At 39.3% G+C, this 18,252-nt stretch overlaps 1 protein-coding gene across 5 annotated transcripts in view; it reads left to right on the top strand.

Moving 5' to 3' along the window:
- The window catches only part of OSBPL8 (oxysterol binding protein like 8), a 95,362-nt gene that overhangs the window by 46,931 nt on the left and 30,179 nt on the right, over nucleotides 1-18,252 (top strand). For 4 of the 5 annotated variants that reach the window (XM_064449853.1, XM_064449863.1, XM_064449879.1 and 1 more), the window contains one exon: nucleotides 14,286-14,356. In XM_064449853.1, the coding sequence (XP_064305923.1) occupies nucleotides 14,286-14,356 (71 nt within the window). Of the gene's footprint in view, nucleotides 1-7,841; nucleotides 8,086-14,285; nucleotides 14,357-18,252 lie in introns of all 5 variants that reach the window. The other variant, XM_064449872.1, reaches the window with a different exon arrangement.

Below are 18,252 nucleotides of genomic sequence, written 5' to 3'. Positions count from 1 at the left end.
TAATTTGCAGGTGGCACTAATGGGAGCATCATCCGTACTTAAATGGGAACAAATAGCAGTGGTGCTTGTGTTGACAGTATTGCATTTGATACTTTAAGACTGGCAACTCAGGAGACATGCATTAAGATTTTGGAGCTCTAGTTTCTGTCTTTCATGTGGAGAACAGTGACATGTGCTGACAAGCTTCCTGGGTCCTAAATTTGACTGTGTCAGCCCTCAGTATTTTTTCTATCTTTATCTAAAGCATTGATGAGATGCAGATGGGTTGAAAATGTGAGTAGTATCTGGGAAAAGTGTGTTAGGATGATAAAGATTAAGGAGGAGATATTTTACAACAGTGTAAATCTTTGAGCTAAATTAACAGCATCTTGCTGTTGTCTGTTTTGTTTTGGTTTTTTAAGTCAGCTCTCCAAGTAAAGGTAAGCAGCAAAAGTGTGTGCCCAGAAGGAGCTTAAGCTGAGATAAGAAACAGGATCTGCTCCCCTTTTCCAGTAGAGGAGGAGGAGTAGTAGTAGCAGCTGTTAATTCAGTTTGCGGTATGATAATAATGTATTCTGTGTTACATGACTGAGATACAGAAGCGGCTTTGGTGCAGGGTGGTGGATTGACAGTGGAAGCAGAATTACAGGTCTGCCAGTAACAGTGATGATCACAGTGAATAGAAAGCAGGAGGGGGAAAGCTGCTTTTGGTGGAGAGTAAGGGCAATTTTGGCTCTGCTGAGCTTGTCTACACTGGAGCAAACAGCCTTTCATACATCTAAAGGACATGTTATGATTTTAATCTGTAGAATGCTGCATTTGGGGAGAAAATACAAATTTAACTATTTTTGCGTGTGAGAGAAGGCACAGTGAAAAATAGGTGTTTTCAAGCACTAGGTCCTAAAGAACACTTACTAACTACTGAAGGGATGAGATGCCTTCAGCATGATGGAATGATAATGACCAAGAAAATGCAATACTTGGACATTGCTGTCTACCTGAGGCAGCTAACAAGTTAAATGTGATTTGTTGTAGACCTGTACAACTTGCAGCCTTTAAAAAAATGTTTGTTTCAGGTGTTTGGCTCAGTTGACAGCAACAGCAGCATGTTTTGTTTGTCTGGGTGGTAAGAAATACCTGTTGCTCCTGACTTGTCATCCCTGTTCTGGCTCACTGGTGGTCAGTGCGCAAGAAGCTCTGAAGATATAGCACACGTCATCTTTTAACAGCTGTTAGGAGAAAGAGGAATTACTGTGGTCCAGCGAAAGGAAAGATACAGGCCTGTGTCAGTGAACTCAAAGCCTTTTCAAAGTATTAGCAACTGTTCTTGAGATGGTGACTTGGCTTCAGTGCTTTGGCCAAGTTTCTGCCAGGAGGTCATGAGAGTCTGTTCCTTCATGTGGGTGCAGGAGACTGAAGTCACAGAAGAGAGGTGCTGCAGTGGAGCTGGAGAGAGAAATCCTGCATGCCTGTGGTTGCAGCAGATGCATTCACTGAGCATGGGGGAGGCTGCAACTCCACTGGTAGAATACTGATCACTCCTTAAATGCCAGCTCCTGCTTTTCTTTCAACTAACACTTTCAATGTGTTGGTATTTCCTTTTGATAATGGTATTTGGCTTGCAGATGGTAAAATCTTGCCAATATATCTGGTTCCAAATCAAGCTGTTTCCTGGGTAGTTGGGTTATATCTAATCTTTGATAATTTTTTTTTGGTTTTCTTCTCCTGTTGCCTTTGACTTTACTCCCTACACCTAGACAGACTTAGTCATGGACGTAACTTCATGTAGTCTCCTGTTTGCCTCCACTATATCTGTCCTTTGAATGGAGGAGCTGAGGAATGGCTAAATAATTTCTATCTTGACGCAGTAAGAGTAACTTATTACTAAGCATGTCATGCTTTTTTACCTCACTTTATCTTTCTGTAAGTATGTCTCCCTGTCTTGGCACTGGAGAAGAAACTGCTAGAGGACTTGTTGAGGCTTTCTGACAAGTATATTTTTTAACACTTCCATATTAACAGTAAATATTACTTCTGAAGTCAGGCACCTTCTCTGTAGAGTAAGTGTGTCTAATGTCTTAGAAAAGTGTTAATGCTTTTGCTTTCTTCTGCTGCATGGGAGTTCTGTCTAAAACCTTGCAAGCTCTTGCACTTGGAGAGTCTTGGTGTCTTGCTGTAGTCTTGGGAGGTGTTTTAATTTGCCTTAACTTGTCTTTTGATGCTGAGGAAGTATTTTCTAATCAGCAGTACATAGGAGCCATGTGGACTGGTTGTTCTTTTCGTAGTTCTGGATTAATATCTCTTGTAGTGCTGCAGGGACCCGACCCCAGCGACACAGCTGGTCACTTCTAAGTTTTATGACAGAGCGTACCTCATGGACGTGAAGCCCCAGTTTCGCAAAATTGTGCGACTTACTTGGAATAGCTTTAGTGATGCTTGTCTCAGATGGGATGTGAGTGATGTTCTAGTCACAGTAATCAAGGAAGGAGTTTGATGCCTAAATAATCTGGTTTTTGCTTGTGTTACCAGGCAGTATTTCTTGTGAAATGTTTTAAGTTTTGCTGTGTGTGGTTAGTCTCCTGAATCTATTATCTTGACCTCCTGCTTTCTTACTGTAATGCATACTCTGGCATATTCCCCTCTGCAAGTCATTGTGTTTATTAAAACTTTCCATTTCTGAAATGCTACTCCACCCAGTATTTGTGGCTTGGCTAAATTGCATACGCTCCTTTCTGTGTGGGTTACAGTTTTATGAAAGTGTAGTACTGGGTTTGAAAAGCACAGCAGGGCTGATTACAGTGAAACTTCTCAAGCAAGTTGTCTTTCTCCATGACAATCTCTGCAGAGCTGGCCTACTTGAAACTGAACCATGACCTTGAGAATTTCATAAGGGCTGCGATGAAAACTGATGAAACCTGAGGGGTGAGCAAGCCTGTTTACTTTGTGTGGGAGGAGCTGGGCAGGAGCATTAGCAAGCGACGAGGTGCAGCCAAGTACAGTTGCTGGGCACTGGGAGCCTTGGTGTTCATTCATAACCACTGTCAAGCGTGCCTCTGGAATTACTCCTCAGCTAAACTGCACTCAACTTGGAAATACCAGAGAACAGAAGAATATTTGGTGAAAGAAACTTGCCACTGTAAACTACCAACACACTGGTAGCGCCATGGTTCAGATGTCTTTATTCTGAATCAAATATTGGTGTCTAAAGGCAAGTATACCTTTAATACCCTTTCTGTTCAGTAGAAAAACATTTTTACTTAGAGTCCATGTACAAAAATCAGGTGTTGGATAAAACTCATTTATAGGTATGGTAGTCTAGCAGTTTGCTTTTTCTGTTTTCTGCGTATCACTAAGACTGTGTGCTGCATGTGGAGAATTATTTATGACTTTCTCTTCTGTTGGACTGGGGGGAGAACGCTATTGGAAAACCGAGTGTTGTCGAGATGTCAGGGCAAATTACTGTCAGACTTGAAGGGCGAGTCTAAAAAGCGTCTGTATTCTTTGCTACACCATCAGTTTGCCCTCCTCCTTCTCCCTGTAACTTTTACAGAGTTTGGTTTTAAGAGGGTTTTGGGTTTTCTTTGTATACCTCTAAGGGGAAAAGGAATTCTTTTTTTTACTTCAAATCACCGCATATACTCTCAGTATTATTGAATCAGTATCAGTTTGTATAATGTGCTCATTATTTTAAACTTCTAAAGTCTATATAGAAAGGATTATTATATTTAAAATTCCTCAGTTGGCCTGTTCAGAATATAATTTATCTGAGTTCAATTTCCACGCTTCGAATTCATACCTGCGTAATTCAGAGAGGTCTTTTTTGTTAAGTCTATGGTTTTTTTCAGCTCTAAATCTTTTTCAGTTGGAGAAATGTTTTAAAACTAAAACCAGGCTTTGTCAAAAGTGTTCATGCGCTGTTGGAATATTGCACGTCTTCTATTTGCCTTTGTTTTATATACTAAGTTTTAAGTTTTGCCCCAGGCAATATGCTGGAAGAATGTCTTAGGCATGGGATTATGATTTGTTTTTCAGTCAGCATTTACCGCTGAAGAAGCCCTGACTGAGTAGCTGATATGAGAAATACATTCTGTCTTTTAGAAAAATGTATACAACAGAAAGTTTTCCTTCTCTAAAGAGATATTCAACAGATTGAGAGTGGAATTCCCTCCCCCCGAGAAGATGAACTAAATATTTCAGTTGGGTTTTTTTGTATTCCTACTGATTTAGGTATTAAATAAAACGGAGAAACCAGGAGACTTTTTCTCCCTTTCAGTGGCATACTTACTCTAGTGCCTGCTTTCATGAAGTACTTTAACTTTTGTTATGAGGAACCTTATTTTTTCACATACAGATACACTATGGCACACACCTGATGCATTTAGGCTAGAGTGCAGATACTTTCCCGTTTATGCAAGGTTTTCAGCTATGTCTGACTACTTCAGCTGAACTTGGCTGTAGTTCTATTTGTGAGCATTTTGAAACCATGTGAAGCTCTGTGCATTAGTGCATTTGCTAAGTATATCAATTATTAAGGCACTGGGAACTGATACCAAAAGGATGGAAGGCTTCCTGGGGCGTTAGTCTAAGGTCACCTAATGAATGATACCAATTCTGACTTTATCAGTAAATTGACCTATTCTGTCTGCATTTATTTTCAGGGAGGGGAGAAGAAAAAGAATTTGATTTTTTTTTTCTTCTTGTCTAATATGTGGTGACTAGTGAAGTTCACCTGTCCATTGTGATGTACAGAAAATGCAAATAAAAACACTTCCAACTACTTAAAAGTACCTCTCTGTCCCTTCAGGAATCAAATTTATTGCAAGGAATTAAGAGAGTTTCTAAGAGCTTTGGGTGCTGGTTATGTGGAGAGCAGAAACCCATTTAGTATCACAGGCTGGTGTTCAAGAGTTACAATAAACTTTAGCTTAGAATCACACCATGGAGAATAATGCTTATTTTTATCAAATGTTACAGATTCCTTTTGATCTAACAGCCTTAGTGCGTCAGCTGTCTCTCTAGCAACATATACTGCTTTGAAGTAGTTAAAGCAAATGAGCATGTGTATACGAGTATTAGCAGGCATAATAAATCACAATCTGTTGAAAACTAGTGACTTTTTACAGCCAAACCATGTAAATCTGCAGTGGTAAAACAGTTAATTAAGTGAAATATGAAGATGACTTGGTGGAGGGGAGGGAGATGAAGGAAGAAGCTTAGATGAGATTTTTTTTTTTCTTTCCCCCCTCCTTTGTGGTGGTGAGTCAGAGTCTTATTTTGGCAAAAGGCATAGAGCCTGCCTGTCCTATATTGCTGTTAAGTTAGAGCAGAAGATACTTAGTCAGAATACCCTGATAACAGTTCCCTTGGTTGGGAGACAGCTTCAGAGAGGGGAAACGTAACATTATCCATATTTAAATTCTTCATTTGATGTACCCAAAGATTTCAATTTCACTTCTAAATGGAAAAAAGGGCATAGGAAGGAGAAAGAGGTTTTTAATCTGTTCGTGTTTACAGTTTGGCTGCATGAACAGTGTCAGGGCACCTGAGAGGGCATGGACAGACGTAAGGGGAAAACATTCAGGATTACGTTGTTTCCTCAAACCCCTGGATGTCTGTCTACTTTAGCCACTTTTTAGTAACGTGAACATAAGGTGGCAGAGAAGACTATGTTGTGGAAGAACCTGGTCGGTTGGCAGGCATCCTCAGTAGCGGCTCCAGAAGCGGCTGGCAGAGCGGCCGGAGGCAGATGCAGACGAAGCGGTGCGGGTGGCGGGTAGCGGAGCCTCCCGTTAGTCCGTGCGACCCTGCCGCTCCGGTACAAGACATGGAAACATCGTGATACCAGTGTCAGCAGAGTGTTCCCGGGTGGGGTCATAGCCCTGACTCTGAAAGATGAGATAACAGACCCATTAACTGAGCAAGATAGGTCTGTAATGAGAGGATACAGTTCCTTCCATGTGTATGGGGAGTTTTTCTACTGCAGCTTTCTTTTGATTTTAAATAGAAAAAAGAAAATGCATGTTCTGGAGAGATTTGGACCCAGGTATTTGCTCTATTTTGTAGTTAAGAAGATAGATTTGGAGAAGTGATGTGGAGCTGTGTTTATTTAAAAAAAAAAAAAGAGTGGTGTTCTCCCTCCTTGTATTTCCTCCTCACTGCCCCGCCATTCCACTCCTTAATTTTTTCAGCTGCTCTTTCTGTTCCTTCCGGGACATCTGGACAAGGACTGCTTCAGCCAAGGGAAGTATGAGACACAGTAATGGATAAATGGAGGCAGGCCCGAACACAAGACACGCTCATCCAGTTTCTCCTCCTCCCTGTGCCCAAGGGAATACAGTTTTTCACTTCTTGTATAAAAGAAGTGAACATTACATATCACATATAATAGTTTCTATTGATGGCTCATAATTGTTTTTTTCAGTTACATCTTTTTTCCTTGGCATGTATTGGGACATTAGTCTGTTAAGGGGCATGAAGAAATTCTAGTGATTCATAGGATCCTGGAAGCTACTGTGTTTCATAATCAGAAAAATTATTTTCGGTGTTTTCTGTATGTGTCTTAGTGTATATATCTATAGGTACTAATGCACATACACTCTGCACAGTTAAAACCTTTCATAGGTGTTATAAAATACTTCAGTGTACTGTATTATCCTTGAGCCAATGTGAACTGAAATTACAGAGCCACAAATAGTAAATACACTTCTTTGCCTAAGCAGCTGGAGTAAACGGTATTATTTAAGGATTAATCAAATTCACGCTACCATTGATTTGTGGGATGTGTTTCACTTCGTAAGAAGAGGAGACCTCTGATACAGAGTAAGGGACAACGCAAGTTCTTATTTTCAAGCAAATTCTTCGTGTCTTATTTTTCTGCATTCCAGCAAACAGAGTAGGTTTCAAAATGTATTTTGTAAGAAACAGGGTGTGGTGGGGAAAATGGGATCAGCAGAGAAGCACCAGACAGGAAGGAATTTCCACATATGGAAGAGAGTGGCCATGCATGCCAGTCATCAGGGCAAAGAAGCAGCCGATGGAGGATAACAAGCAGTAGATGAAGGAGGTTAGGGAGAGCTTATTTGACTTTATTCTGGTAGTTATAAGTAAAAGCAGTTTGGATCAGCTGATTTCTAGTCTTGAAGCACAATTTACTGGTTTTTTTTATGTTTAAAATTTAAGTTGGTTCATCTAAGTGTTTTATTCATTGCATGAAGTATTTGGGGCATTAATAATAAAAAAACCTTTTTGCGGAGCTTATTTTGTCCAGCTCCTCCAGGAGTCAGGCTGATCTGTATATATAAATATGGTCAAGTCTTAGAGAAGAAAAAGCCATAGCTCACTGTTTAAATAAAAAAAGAAATGAAGATGCAGAAGCCACAGCAATCAGTTGATGAAAACTGACTAGGTAAGTACCTAATCAAGAACACTCAACGTGGCTGCATAACGCAAAACATTGGCTCCCTTTTCAGATTCCTGTAGCGTACCACAATATCAAATAGGGAAGCCGAATAGCTCATGAGTTGTGCTTTGTGCAATATAAAATTGAGACTTGAAAGACTAATGGGAAAAAGAACTGATGTAATGAATTCTTAAATCTAAATAAGCACCATCTTTGTGTGCTTAGGAAGCAGAGATGAGTAGGACCAAAACTGAGATGTAAAAAATGATATGTGGTGTTTGTGGAAGAGAGGAGCTGAAGCAAAGCTATTCTGCTTTAAGCGTCCTAATGGGTTTGATGAGAGGAGTATAGTGTTGCTTGGCTTGCTGCTGATTTGGCAGCCTCTGTCTCTTCACTGCATTTTTCACCTGTGCCCTTCGTTTGTTTCTTTTTTTTTTTTTTCCTTTTGTATCTTACTCATCAGAATGTGAGGTAAAAGGCTGTTACTGCAACACTCTTGTTCCAAGCAGCTAATGCTAACCAGCTTTCACAGAGAACAATAATCCTTACACAAACACCTTAACTCATGAAGGAAGAGGGTCCAGTGCGACGTAGGTTTTCCTCATGTGCTGGGATTTCATCTGTGTTTTCTCCAAGAGCTGATGGCCGAAAGCTTGTCCGGAATGCTTCATTTGGAGGATATAACGAACTCTCTCCTGCTTTACCAGGTTTGTTTTGGTCTTGCATTTCTTAAAATGTACAGAAGAGAATACAATTTCCACCTCAAATTTTTCACCTTGAATGAAAGTAATGTACTGAGATGTTGGTAGAAATCCGAAAGAATATTGCTTGTATGCATTTAGATAATAGCTCTTTGTAGTGGCAAGATTAGTAGACAGGCGAGTAAGCTTACATGACAGCAAATCTCTCTTTAAAGGCATTTGTGTATTTGGTACTGACTGGAGTATTTGTTTTGGTTGTTAGTGCCTTTATGACTGAAGTTCTATGATGTGGTTTATAAACGCCTTCCTCCCTTGTACTTTCCACTCCCTCTGCACACAATGGACTTGCTTTAAAATAGTAAAGTACAGCAGAAGGTTTTAATTTGGCTATAACTGCTGAAGAATCTGTGGGCTTGTCATCAGTGGTTTAACATAAAATAACAAGATAGAATCAGTTAAGGCTAAAAGCATAGCCTTGCTAAACTCTCTAGTGCAAGATTTTTAAGCCATTTAACACCAGAAAGGGCTTGAATCTCCTTTGCTTAGATTTGTGTTGTCCTGAAAATGAGTACTGGAATGTTGAAATGAATTTCTAGAGTTTCATTGTCCATAACGCACACTTCTGATAGAGGTACCTGAATTTCAGGAGTTTATTTCAGGAAACTTCGATGCTTGAAAATGTATGACAAGGTCACCTCTTCCTGAAAAGGAACATTGTAGAAATTGTATGTTCTTACCAAAATTACTCAGTTTGATTTGTCTAGCGCATGCACGCATACACACTTTGTTACGTGGTCCCATGGGGCCAGAATGCTGGGGGAGGGGGGGAGGAGATAAAATAGTTTTCACCTTTCATCGCATGCCTTATGCAGAATGGCTCACTGAATTTGTACGCCCTGGCTCTGAAGCCGCAGAAGAGTTGGGGTGCATAGCATAGGGGAGGTTGCAGGCTGGGGGTGAGGGAGCTCTCTGCATCGCTGGCCAGTGCTGGCTTGCAGAATCACTGGAGCAGCATGTTCAGCCTCAGGCGGGCGGGGGCATTTGTGTGGGACACCATGTTCTATTAAAGCTCATGGTTTATCCTATAAGGTTTCCTTTCACTCTGCTTCAGAAAATGATTAGTCTTCTACCAAGAACGTAACGCTTGAGTTTTATTCAGGCTACTCAGGAAACAAAGATCTCAGAGCTTGAAAGCATGGAGTTGGCAGCTATACAGATCCTCCCTACCTTTAAAATAAATGCATGTAGTCTGGTAATTAATGAAACAAGAAGGGATTAATTTCCTTTTTGCTTCCTTCCTGCATAGAATTCTACATTAAAGCTGATTGCTGTCCCTAAGTGGACAATGAATGACTTCTTAAAATGCACTACAAATGGAAACCAGTTTTTAATGACAAAAATCAAGTGTAAACACATAACTAGAAATGTTTTCCCTTTTGGAATCTTCCGTATATCTGAAGAATGTAAACAATATGCTGGAAGGTATACTCTTTCAGTTTGGTTTAAGCAAGGATTAGTTACTGCCTGTCTAAAAGATACTCATGTATAGTTACAGTGAGGACAATCTTTGGTTATTATTGTTTACTTTATATGGTGTTTGCAAAAGAAAACATGACTATGAGAAAATATGTAAAAGGACTTTGCTTGCTTTTCTGATTACTTCAGTTTCAAAATCCATGGAGGAATCTGAATCAGGAAATATGGAATTGTATTCTTAAAACTGGTTGTGGGCAAGCTTTTTGAAAATCAGTCACTTAAAAAGATTATTGACTCTTGTGCTCAATTCTTTAAAAAGACTTCTTTTCTGCCATGTATATTATATAACACCAGTGTTGATATTTCCCACTAAGCATAGCTCATAGTTCTTCCAGAAGCATATAGTTTTTCAGCTCCATTATTCATTCTTCACAACTGCATATGCACACCAGTAATCAAATCAGGCAGTTCCTTGCTTTTCATTTGGAAGTCAGAAGTATTCCTGCTTGACTTGCTATTTGTGATCTTTTCATGCATCGCGTTGCTTTTTTACTGGTTCTTCTGTTTGTTGAAAAAAAAGCCTCCAGTGGATAGTAATTCTTTCTTTTTGAATTAAGTAGATCTGATATTAAAAAGTAACATGTCTTATCTGATGTATTTTTCTCAGGTATCCTAACTGCAAATGCTATTTGTCGAGAGGTACAAAACCAGTAGTTGAAATATAGGCGATGTTATGTGGTTGGTTTTGGTTTTCCCTTCCCTCAAGACTGATTGAAGGGATGGATTGTGGGCAGGACTTTAAAGAATGATACCTGTCTTATGTTTCAAAATTGAAATCTCTTAAGTAAACAGTTTTGTTTTAAAATGGACCCTACCTTTATCCTAAAGATTCTTTAATATTAATCATAAAATGTATATACTCCTCGTTTTTTGTCAAAGACCATGTTTTGGAGGAGTTTTTTCTTTTGGTATTGACTGCGCCTCCCAGCTCAGTCTGTAAAGTGCTGTCTGATTTTGTTTCATTGACATCTTGTGCAAATGGAGTTGTGGTTGTTCCAGCCACATGTGGTTGTCAGGCTTTTGCATCTATCTCAAAGCTCATCAAGAGTTTTCATGTAGTTTCTGCCTGCAAATTTTGGAAGGACTTGCCGAGCACTCACAGTAGGAATGTACTAATGAATGGACAGTTTCCCTTGGCTTCTAAGGTCACACCATGAACTGTGGCTGACTGCACTGGGGCTGGGATCAGCTTTCAGAGCTCACGGGGTCTGTGATGTTCAGACAAGGAAGGTCACACTAGGAGAAAGTCTGTTAAAACATAGCGTTGCTCTGAACACAATACCTGATGTCCAGAACTTCTTTAGAGGCTACAGTAGTGAAGCTCGTGTTTAAAAATATTTTTTAAAAAAAAATTTGCAAATGTTTTAAATAATACTGGGAGCACAATCTGCAGTTCTGAACGTTGATTCAAATGGGACTTGCTCCCTGTCTCCTAACTCTGAAGATTGCTTTCAGGATTTTAGGTAGAAAATGATACATAAATTCAAGAGATTTAATAGAGAGGAAGTTACAGAAAGGGACTGTATCTTCAACACCTGAATTTCTACATTGTGAAAAGTGCGCTCAGGTTATCTTGTTAGAGAGTTCCTGGTTGAATTACAGCACGGCAAACAGCAGGTAAGCTAAAATATTAAGCCCAAAACCACTGCTGATAGGCACTGAAAAACATGAAACTCATTCTTTCTATTAGACCCTGCCTCTAGCCTCTCATATCCTGGCAGTCTCTGCTACAGACACTGATTCGATGACTTTTTCTGGTGCAATTTTCAGTACCTCTGGGGTGAACAAAATTACAAAAAGGGCAATAACACAAAGCATCATTTAAGGTGCAGCTTTGCTGTTGTCTTTGTCAGAAATCCATAGAGAAACTGGTAGGAAGGGAGAAAACAGTATTTCTTATCGATTCTATGAATATAATTGTTCTGTTGTTGTTTCCTTTACCAAGTATTTCCACAGCAAAGTGCATATTGTCCTCAGTTTGGGCCCATATATAGCTTTTTGTGATGTTTCAGTACAAATTTCACTGCAGGTATTAGTTTCAAGCTGTTCTTGTCAGGCGAAGCTTATGCGTATGGTATTGAGGTCCCTCCATCTTAATAGAGGCTTCCTGGAAAAGGCATCCTTACAGTGGGTGAGGCTGTGTCTGGATCAGCACCTGAATTACAATTTATTATTTTTAACATTATATTTTAGCACATGGGGAGAAAAGCCTTCTGTCTGCATTCTGAGTAAGCTTATCCATTCTACAGAGAGGGAGCCTACAAGTAGGCTGCTGTGGGATGTGAAGCTGGCTGGTTGGGTTTCCTCACAGACCCAGATGGAGCTGTGCAAGGTGTACCAGGATCTGCAGCACCCTGGCTCGGGTTTGCTAGCAAACCCTCAGACAGCCCTTTGCCGTGCATGTGAGTAAGGAAGGGAACAGTGACTGTGGTGGTGTGTTTATAAATCTGCAAGCACACGCATCTCTTGGCCTTGAGATACTGGAAGCAAGGAGGTGAAGTTCAGGGAAATGTGTCTTCGTATCTGATTCTCTGAGACTTTGTACTTCATTCTGTTTTCATTGGTGATACCAATGGAAAGCTTGTGTATGAAAATAAAAACATATATATGTTAGATAAGGATGTGTAAAGCTCTTAAAGCTGCTGTGCTCTAGAAATCAAGCTGTGAATTACAGCTTCTCTTCTGTAAGAACAAACCTGACTTAGCACTTCCTCGTTGATTCCTATCACTAAGTCATCTGTATGTGCCTATAAGTAAAAAAGTAAAAACTGGAAAGCCATTATCAAATTCCTGCATTACATTTTCAGTGGAACTTGGTTTTTAATGAGGGATTTATTGGGGGTGGGGGGGAAGGTGGGGAGAAAACCCCATGACTATGGTTCTGGTGTGTGTTTGACTGCCTAAGACTGGCATCAAATCTAATAACTTCTCAGTGAACTGAGACAGGTCTGCCCTCTAAAGCTTGAAGCAACCTTTGGTTTGTTTCAGCACCTGATGACTGGTGCTGTAGAAAATGTGCTTTTGTATTTGGTGTTATATAGGAAATGTGGCTTCTGGCCTCTGGACCATGACGTGCCTTTTTGGTTTTTTTTCTGGATTCCCTAATAATACAAATCTTTTGCCTGTCTAGGTCCTTGTTCCCTCTGATCAAGTAGCCTTATGCGTTATAGGTTTTCATTGGCTGAACAAACATGTCACTGATGTGTTGGAAGAATTTCAAAAGGGAAGGGTCTACTGAACTGTGCACAGAGGGCTTTTATAAAGACATGGAGAGGTTTCCTTGAAGACATGTAAAGTTTACTTTATGTAAACATAAAATGACGTATCATTGTATTCCAGTATATAATTTTTTAAAATCTGGTCTTAAAACAGAGTCCCTGCAAAAGGTAATAAATATAAACAAAAAAAAAAATCCCAAAAGACTGACTACCAGACCAACACTAAGAGGAATCTTGGATCTCTCATGTAACCTGAAGACCAACCTAATGCCTCTATAACTCAGTGAAACTCCCCAAGATGTGTATTTGTGATAGATGAATCAGTTCTGTCTTAGAGTTTCTGGGTATTGTAAGTTGCGGAAGGGTGAAGATACTAATGGGAAGAGCTTTTGGTGTCTGTTTATGCAACTTATCTGCTAATGTAGTGCCCTCTGGTGGGCTAAAGCTCTAGGGTACCACTGTCGGAATCGGGCAAGGCTTTTCAGTGGATTCCTGAAATTCATGTATGACTTCATATTTATCTGCCTTCTGTCTGGAGGGCATGCAAATGCCATCATTTTTGCTTACTTTGATAAATCCATTGTGCAATTTCTTTTATTCGTGTTTATAAAACCTTTATGCTACCACCAACCTCTTCAAAGAGAAGTGATCACTGAGATGTTCTGTCTCATAACCAGAGAAGATTATTTTTCCTTAAGAGAATGCTAGGTTCTCAGTATCTATGTTCTGTGGCATGTAGCAGCTGCGCAGCAGCGCTAATGCCAGTCGTGACCCCCCCCTTTCCATTGTCACACGTATAATGGCTGCAGCCACATCTCACTTGGCTTCTTGGATACTGGAAAGTGTGGGGTTTGTGCTGTGAGTCACTAACAGAAGTAAAATGTGGGATTTCAACAACTGTTTTAATATAAAGCCTTGTAGTTACACTTATGCAGTGTCAAGTTAAAAGCATAAATTCAAGGCTAACGTAAGCCACGTTTCATTTTCTTGCAAAAAAAACCTGACTGGTGATCTTAACCAGAGTTTCAGATTTGCTTTCATATAGGTGGTATTTAACAATTATTTCTAGCTGCAGAAATTAACAAACCAAAAAAGGCTTTATTTAGCGTTCTGCTCTGTGCATGCATGTACGCAGATAGGGGAGAATGAGAAGATAAAAGAACAAAAATTTGCACACCATATTTATGATTTTTCAGGCTATTGGGTCGGATGCAACACCATCCAAATACAGTGGACCGTTCTCACCTCTTAGTGGATATTAAATTAGTTTATGTTGTAGTAGCTGGTATGTTTGTAACTGATGTGATGGACTGGTATGTGTATACATTGTTTAAAAATCCAATTTGCTTGCACTTTTTTGTGCTAAACAATTTGCAAATTTATTTCAAAGGCTTGCTCATATAATATGTTATGTCTTCAAATAATTTGCAACAATGCTGTCTTTTCTTTAAGGTTTTGACAAAGGGAAGGATGATGTATCACAAAGCAAGGATGATACAGCACATTCCATGTCAAAAAGCAAGGTAAGGAAAGCAGCCTCCTAACCTGGCTTAAAAATGACTGTGTTTAAGGGAGTTGAGTACATTTTTAATGAAATGCAAATGCGTTTAACCTTGTTGTAGGTAACCTGGAAGGTTACACTTCAGATTTAGCAATAGACAAAGATTAAAGGAAATTTCTTAATATAGTTCTCAAGATGACATCACATGAAAATCTACAGTTCGAATTAGTGAAAATTGAAAAATGGAATCTTTTCATTGTCATCTTAGGGTGGGATGTTGCCTCACCAAATGTAACAATGGATGGAGGCTAGATCTTGCTATGGAACAGAATTTTAAATCCTTTTAAGCTATAGGTTCACTGAGCTGTAGCAAATCATCTTAGAGGAATATTAAGGAAACTGTAGTTGGAAAAGGTTTAGTGCAAAGGCCTAAATTGCCACAGTAAAACATAGTTAAGTATAATCTGTTGTCCTATTTGTTGCAAAGGCTACTGTACTTCAGAATTCAAGTATAAAGGCCCATTTCATTGAGGCAATGAGAGAGCAAAGGCAAGCATGCCCAGTGGAACATTAAACTGGATATGACTGCTATGCATCTCTATGCTTTCTGGTAGTCTGGATAATAGAAATGGAAAAGGCGGGAGCCAGGCAAATTCATAATCATCATTGTGTAGTCCCAAGGTGGAAAGGGGTCACTGAGATGTAGTGAAAGCTGAGAACATCCAAAGTGGAGTTGGGAGATGGACACTGCAGTCACCAAAGCCATAGCATCTCAGGGTGGCTAAACTTTAAAAGGGAAGAAAACGTAAACTACCCGAGCAGCCAAAAAGACTCTTTTTATGTAGTGATCCCAGGTCTTGTCTCTCCAGAGCTGTGTTTTGTTCTGATCGCAATTATTTACATGAATAGTTTGCAATAGCATTCATACTCGGAACAAAATGTTCTTTCTGATGGTATAGAAGTAGTATGTACATGAGAGATTTGTGTAAAAAGTCATTGTAGTAGTATAGGGGAAAATCTGCCATAGCTATATTTCCTTTCCCAAATCCTTTTAAATTTGTAGCTTAGAGTTATAGAAGCTATTGGTTTTAGGACATCGTATAGGTCACCCTGATTATACCTTATTTATTTTTTGGCCTACTGTAACTATTGAAGCGCGCGAACATTTTGGTCAGCAAAAGTGCCTGGCATGTCAATGCGCTAAATTTTTATCTAGGGATTTTTATGTATTAAGAATGTGGAATTCCAGAAAAAAAAAAAGTATTTTCCATTGGGTGCCTCATAAAACAGGTGTATCTCTCTCTTCAAGAAATTCAAGAGAAGAGGGAAAGACTGCATTTTTGTGGAGGGGGAGATTGTATATGGTTTGATCACTGAATGGAGTTGCTAAGTTCACTTGTTTTTCTTATTTAGGCATCTCTACAGGACAGAGTTTAAAGGCTTTAAATTACCCAGCTGTGTGGTTATCTATTTTCTGCTTGGATATCCACTGTTTTTTACAGCGGCAAATGTGACAACGGACACTTAAACAGATTGTCAGGCGCGGGCTGCTCTGTTAGGGGAAGGGGAGGACCTGAGCTTGAACACAGCTAGCTCCCAAGGGACACGGGGGCGATGCCTGCTTCTCACCGCTTTCACACACAGCTCTTTCCGTAGGGGCCTGCTGCAAGGTTAGCGCTGCAGTCTCAGAGATGGCCCTGGGCACAGGCAGCCGCACCCCTCGGAGTCACTCGAGGTCTTGACACAAATTTTTCTGTGATATTTCATGTGTCAGAGCCTTAAAGAGAAATATTAAAGAGAGATCGGAGGAAATCAAAGTGACTTAAAGATTATAGTAGCATTTCCCTGCTTAAATGGTGTCATCAGAATTGCATTAGGGTGAACAGGTTGGTTTCTGCAGCTAATGCTGCAGTTCTGTGGTACGTAGGTATGCATTTCAATCTGTTGGTGTCTTATATCTGTCTTGGAATGACAAAACTTTGTCTTTTTCACCTTTACTGCATCTTAGAGCCTCACTTGTCAGGGAGATCAAGGAAGCATATTTACCATCAAAATATTTGTGTTGGTCCAGAAACCTCTAAATCATTTTTTACTTGGAAATCGAGTTAATACTCTCTCTTTTAACTTGGATCTCTTTCAGACTCTATTAATCATTTACCTTTGGATATACAATTTGTGTTTTCTCTTCCTTATATTTATTTTTCTGGGTTCTTGTCTTTCTAGGATCGTAAGTCTCTGTGTGCTTTGCCATTACTTTTTTTCATGTCTTACTACCATCAAAGATGAGGGAAATATTCCTACTTCTGATACATATTTTTCTTCATCTGTATTTTACACAATTACTGCATGTGAGGCTTGATGAGACTAGTAGTTCCTTTATAACCCACAAACAAAGTTCAGGCTAACAGAAGATAGTAACTGTCACAGCTGTGGAGGTGAAATAACAGCCCTTCTTTCTAAGTAAGGATGGGAAAGCACTGATGAGACTTGCCCGGAATCTGGTACTGAATGTACCTTGCTGGGAGTTGCAGTAGGTTCTCTTTAAATGTTTTCTCCTTTTAAATTTTGATCCCATCCACTTTGTGTGGATGTAACACTGAGAAAGTTACTAGCTTAAAAATACACGAATCACTGATCTGTCTCGTAATCCATTGGACAGGTAAAGATGGACCTTTACTCAGTGTCATATTAGTGAGCTTTAAACTGAGATACTGAGAGAATGAGTCTTTGTAACCTGTGATACTTACTGGTTTGGGGCTTTTATGCATGACCTTTAGATTGCATTAGCTTTCTGTTAGTGAGCAACTAGAATATTTATGAATGTTTTACTTAAGTTGCTCCATTATAGCTTGCATAAAGAGTTCATTACCTCTTCTTATGTGACAGTGATAAGCATTTTGTCCTCTTCCGTTATTGCATTTAAAGTACTGTATTTCCTTTAACTTCTAGGCAGAGGAATGATATTTCAAGTTGTATGCTTGTATTAAAGCTAAATTTTAAGTGTTAAGAACATACCTTTAAGACAAAATAAAGAGGTTTCCTTCAGTTTTCTAAGATGTATATGGAAGTTAGAGAACATTTAGCTATCTTTGAAATGATTTTGAGATAAAATTACTTTTTGCCAGATATTGCACATATCTCTTTGACACTAGGTATCTGTGTAGATTCCTGTAAAGTCTTGGTACTGAGTTAAAGGTATCATAGAAGGATCAAAGTTAAATTGCTTTGTTCCACTTGTAAATCTTTAGTTTTTATTTTGTTAGTTTGAGCAACATGTGTGTTAAGAAAAAGAGTGCTCAAGTGCACTGATTTTATTATTGCAGTAAGTTTTCTCAAAACTTGCATATTTTTTCACTGTTTTTTAAATAGTGTTCCAAAATAGAAATTTGAATAGACTTTGCATTGTAGTCTGAGATTTGAAATGACTAGTCAGAAATGGTGAACAGCTTGAGAAGCAGTTCTCATAAACTATCCTTGAATTTACTCAGTTTGGAAGGTTACGTTGATTTTTCTTTTTTTGTCTTTTGTTTGTTGTTGTTTTTTTTTTACTAGGCAGGAACTTTGGGTCCATCAGGCTTATATTTCAGTGCACAAAGAAATGCAACTCTGTGTAATTTATCTAAAGTTTATATATAGTGGATACCTACTCAGTGGTGTATGACTTGCAGTAGGAATGAGATGATAACTCTGTGATAGACTCTTAAAATTTATTTTTTAAGAGCTCTGTATCCCAGGATGAATCTTTGGTCTCTCTAGTTCCCTTTCAACTTGTAGGCAGCAGGTGCCAAGGAATAAACTTTGAACCTTACAAGATGTGGGGGAGGCGGGAGGGAGAAATCATGTGGTGCTGAGGCAGCATATTGTTGCACCATGAACAAGGCTTTGGGTTTCATGAACAAACCTGAGCCTCGTTCCCCT

The sequence above is a fragment of the Phalacrocorax carbo genome, chromosome 1, assembly GCF_963921805.1.
Source record: "Phalacrocorax carbo chromosome 1, bPhaCar2.1, whole genome shotgun sequence".
In the NCBI taxonomy this organism is placed as follows: Eukaryota; Metazoa; Chordata; class Aves; order Suliformes; family Phalacrocoracidae; genus Phalacrocorax; species Phalacrocorax carbo.
This window is presented reverse-complemented; position numbering and strand designations above follow the sequence as displayed.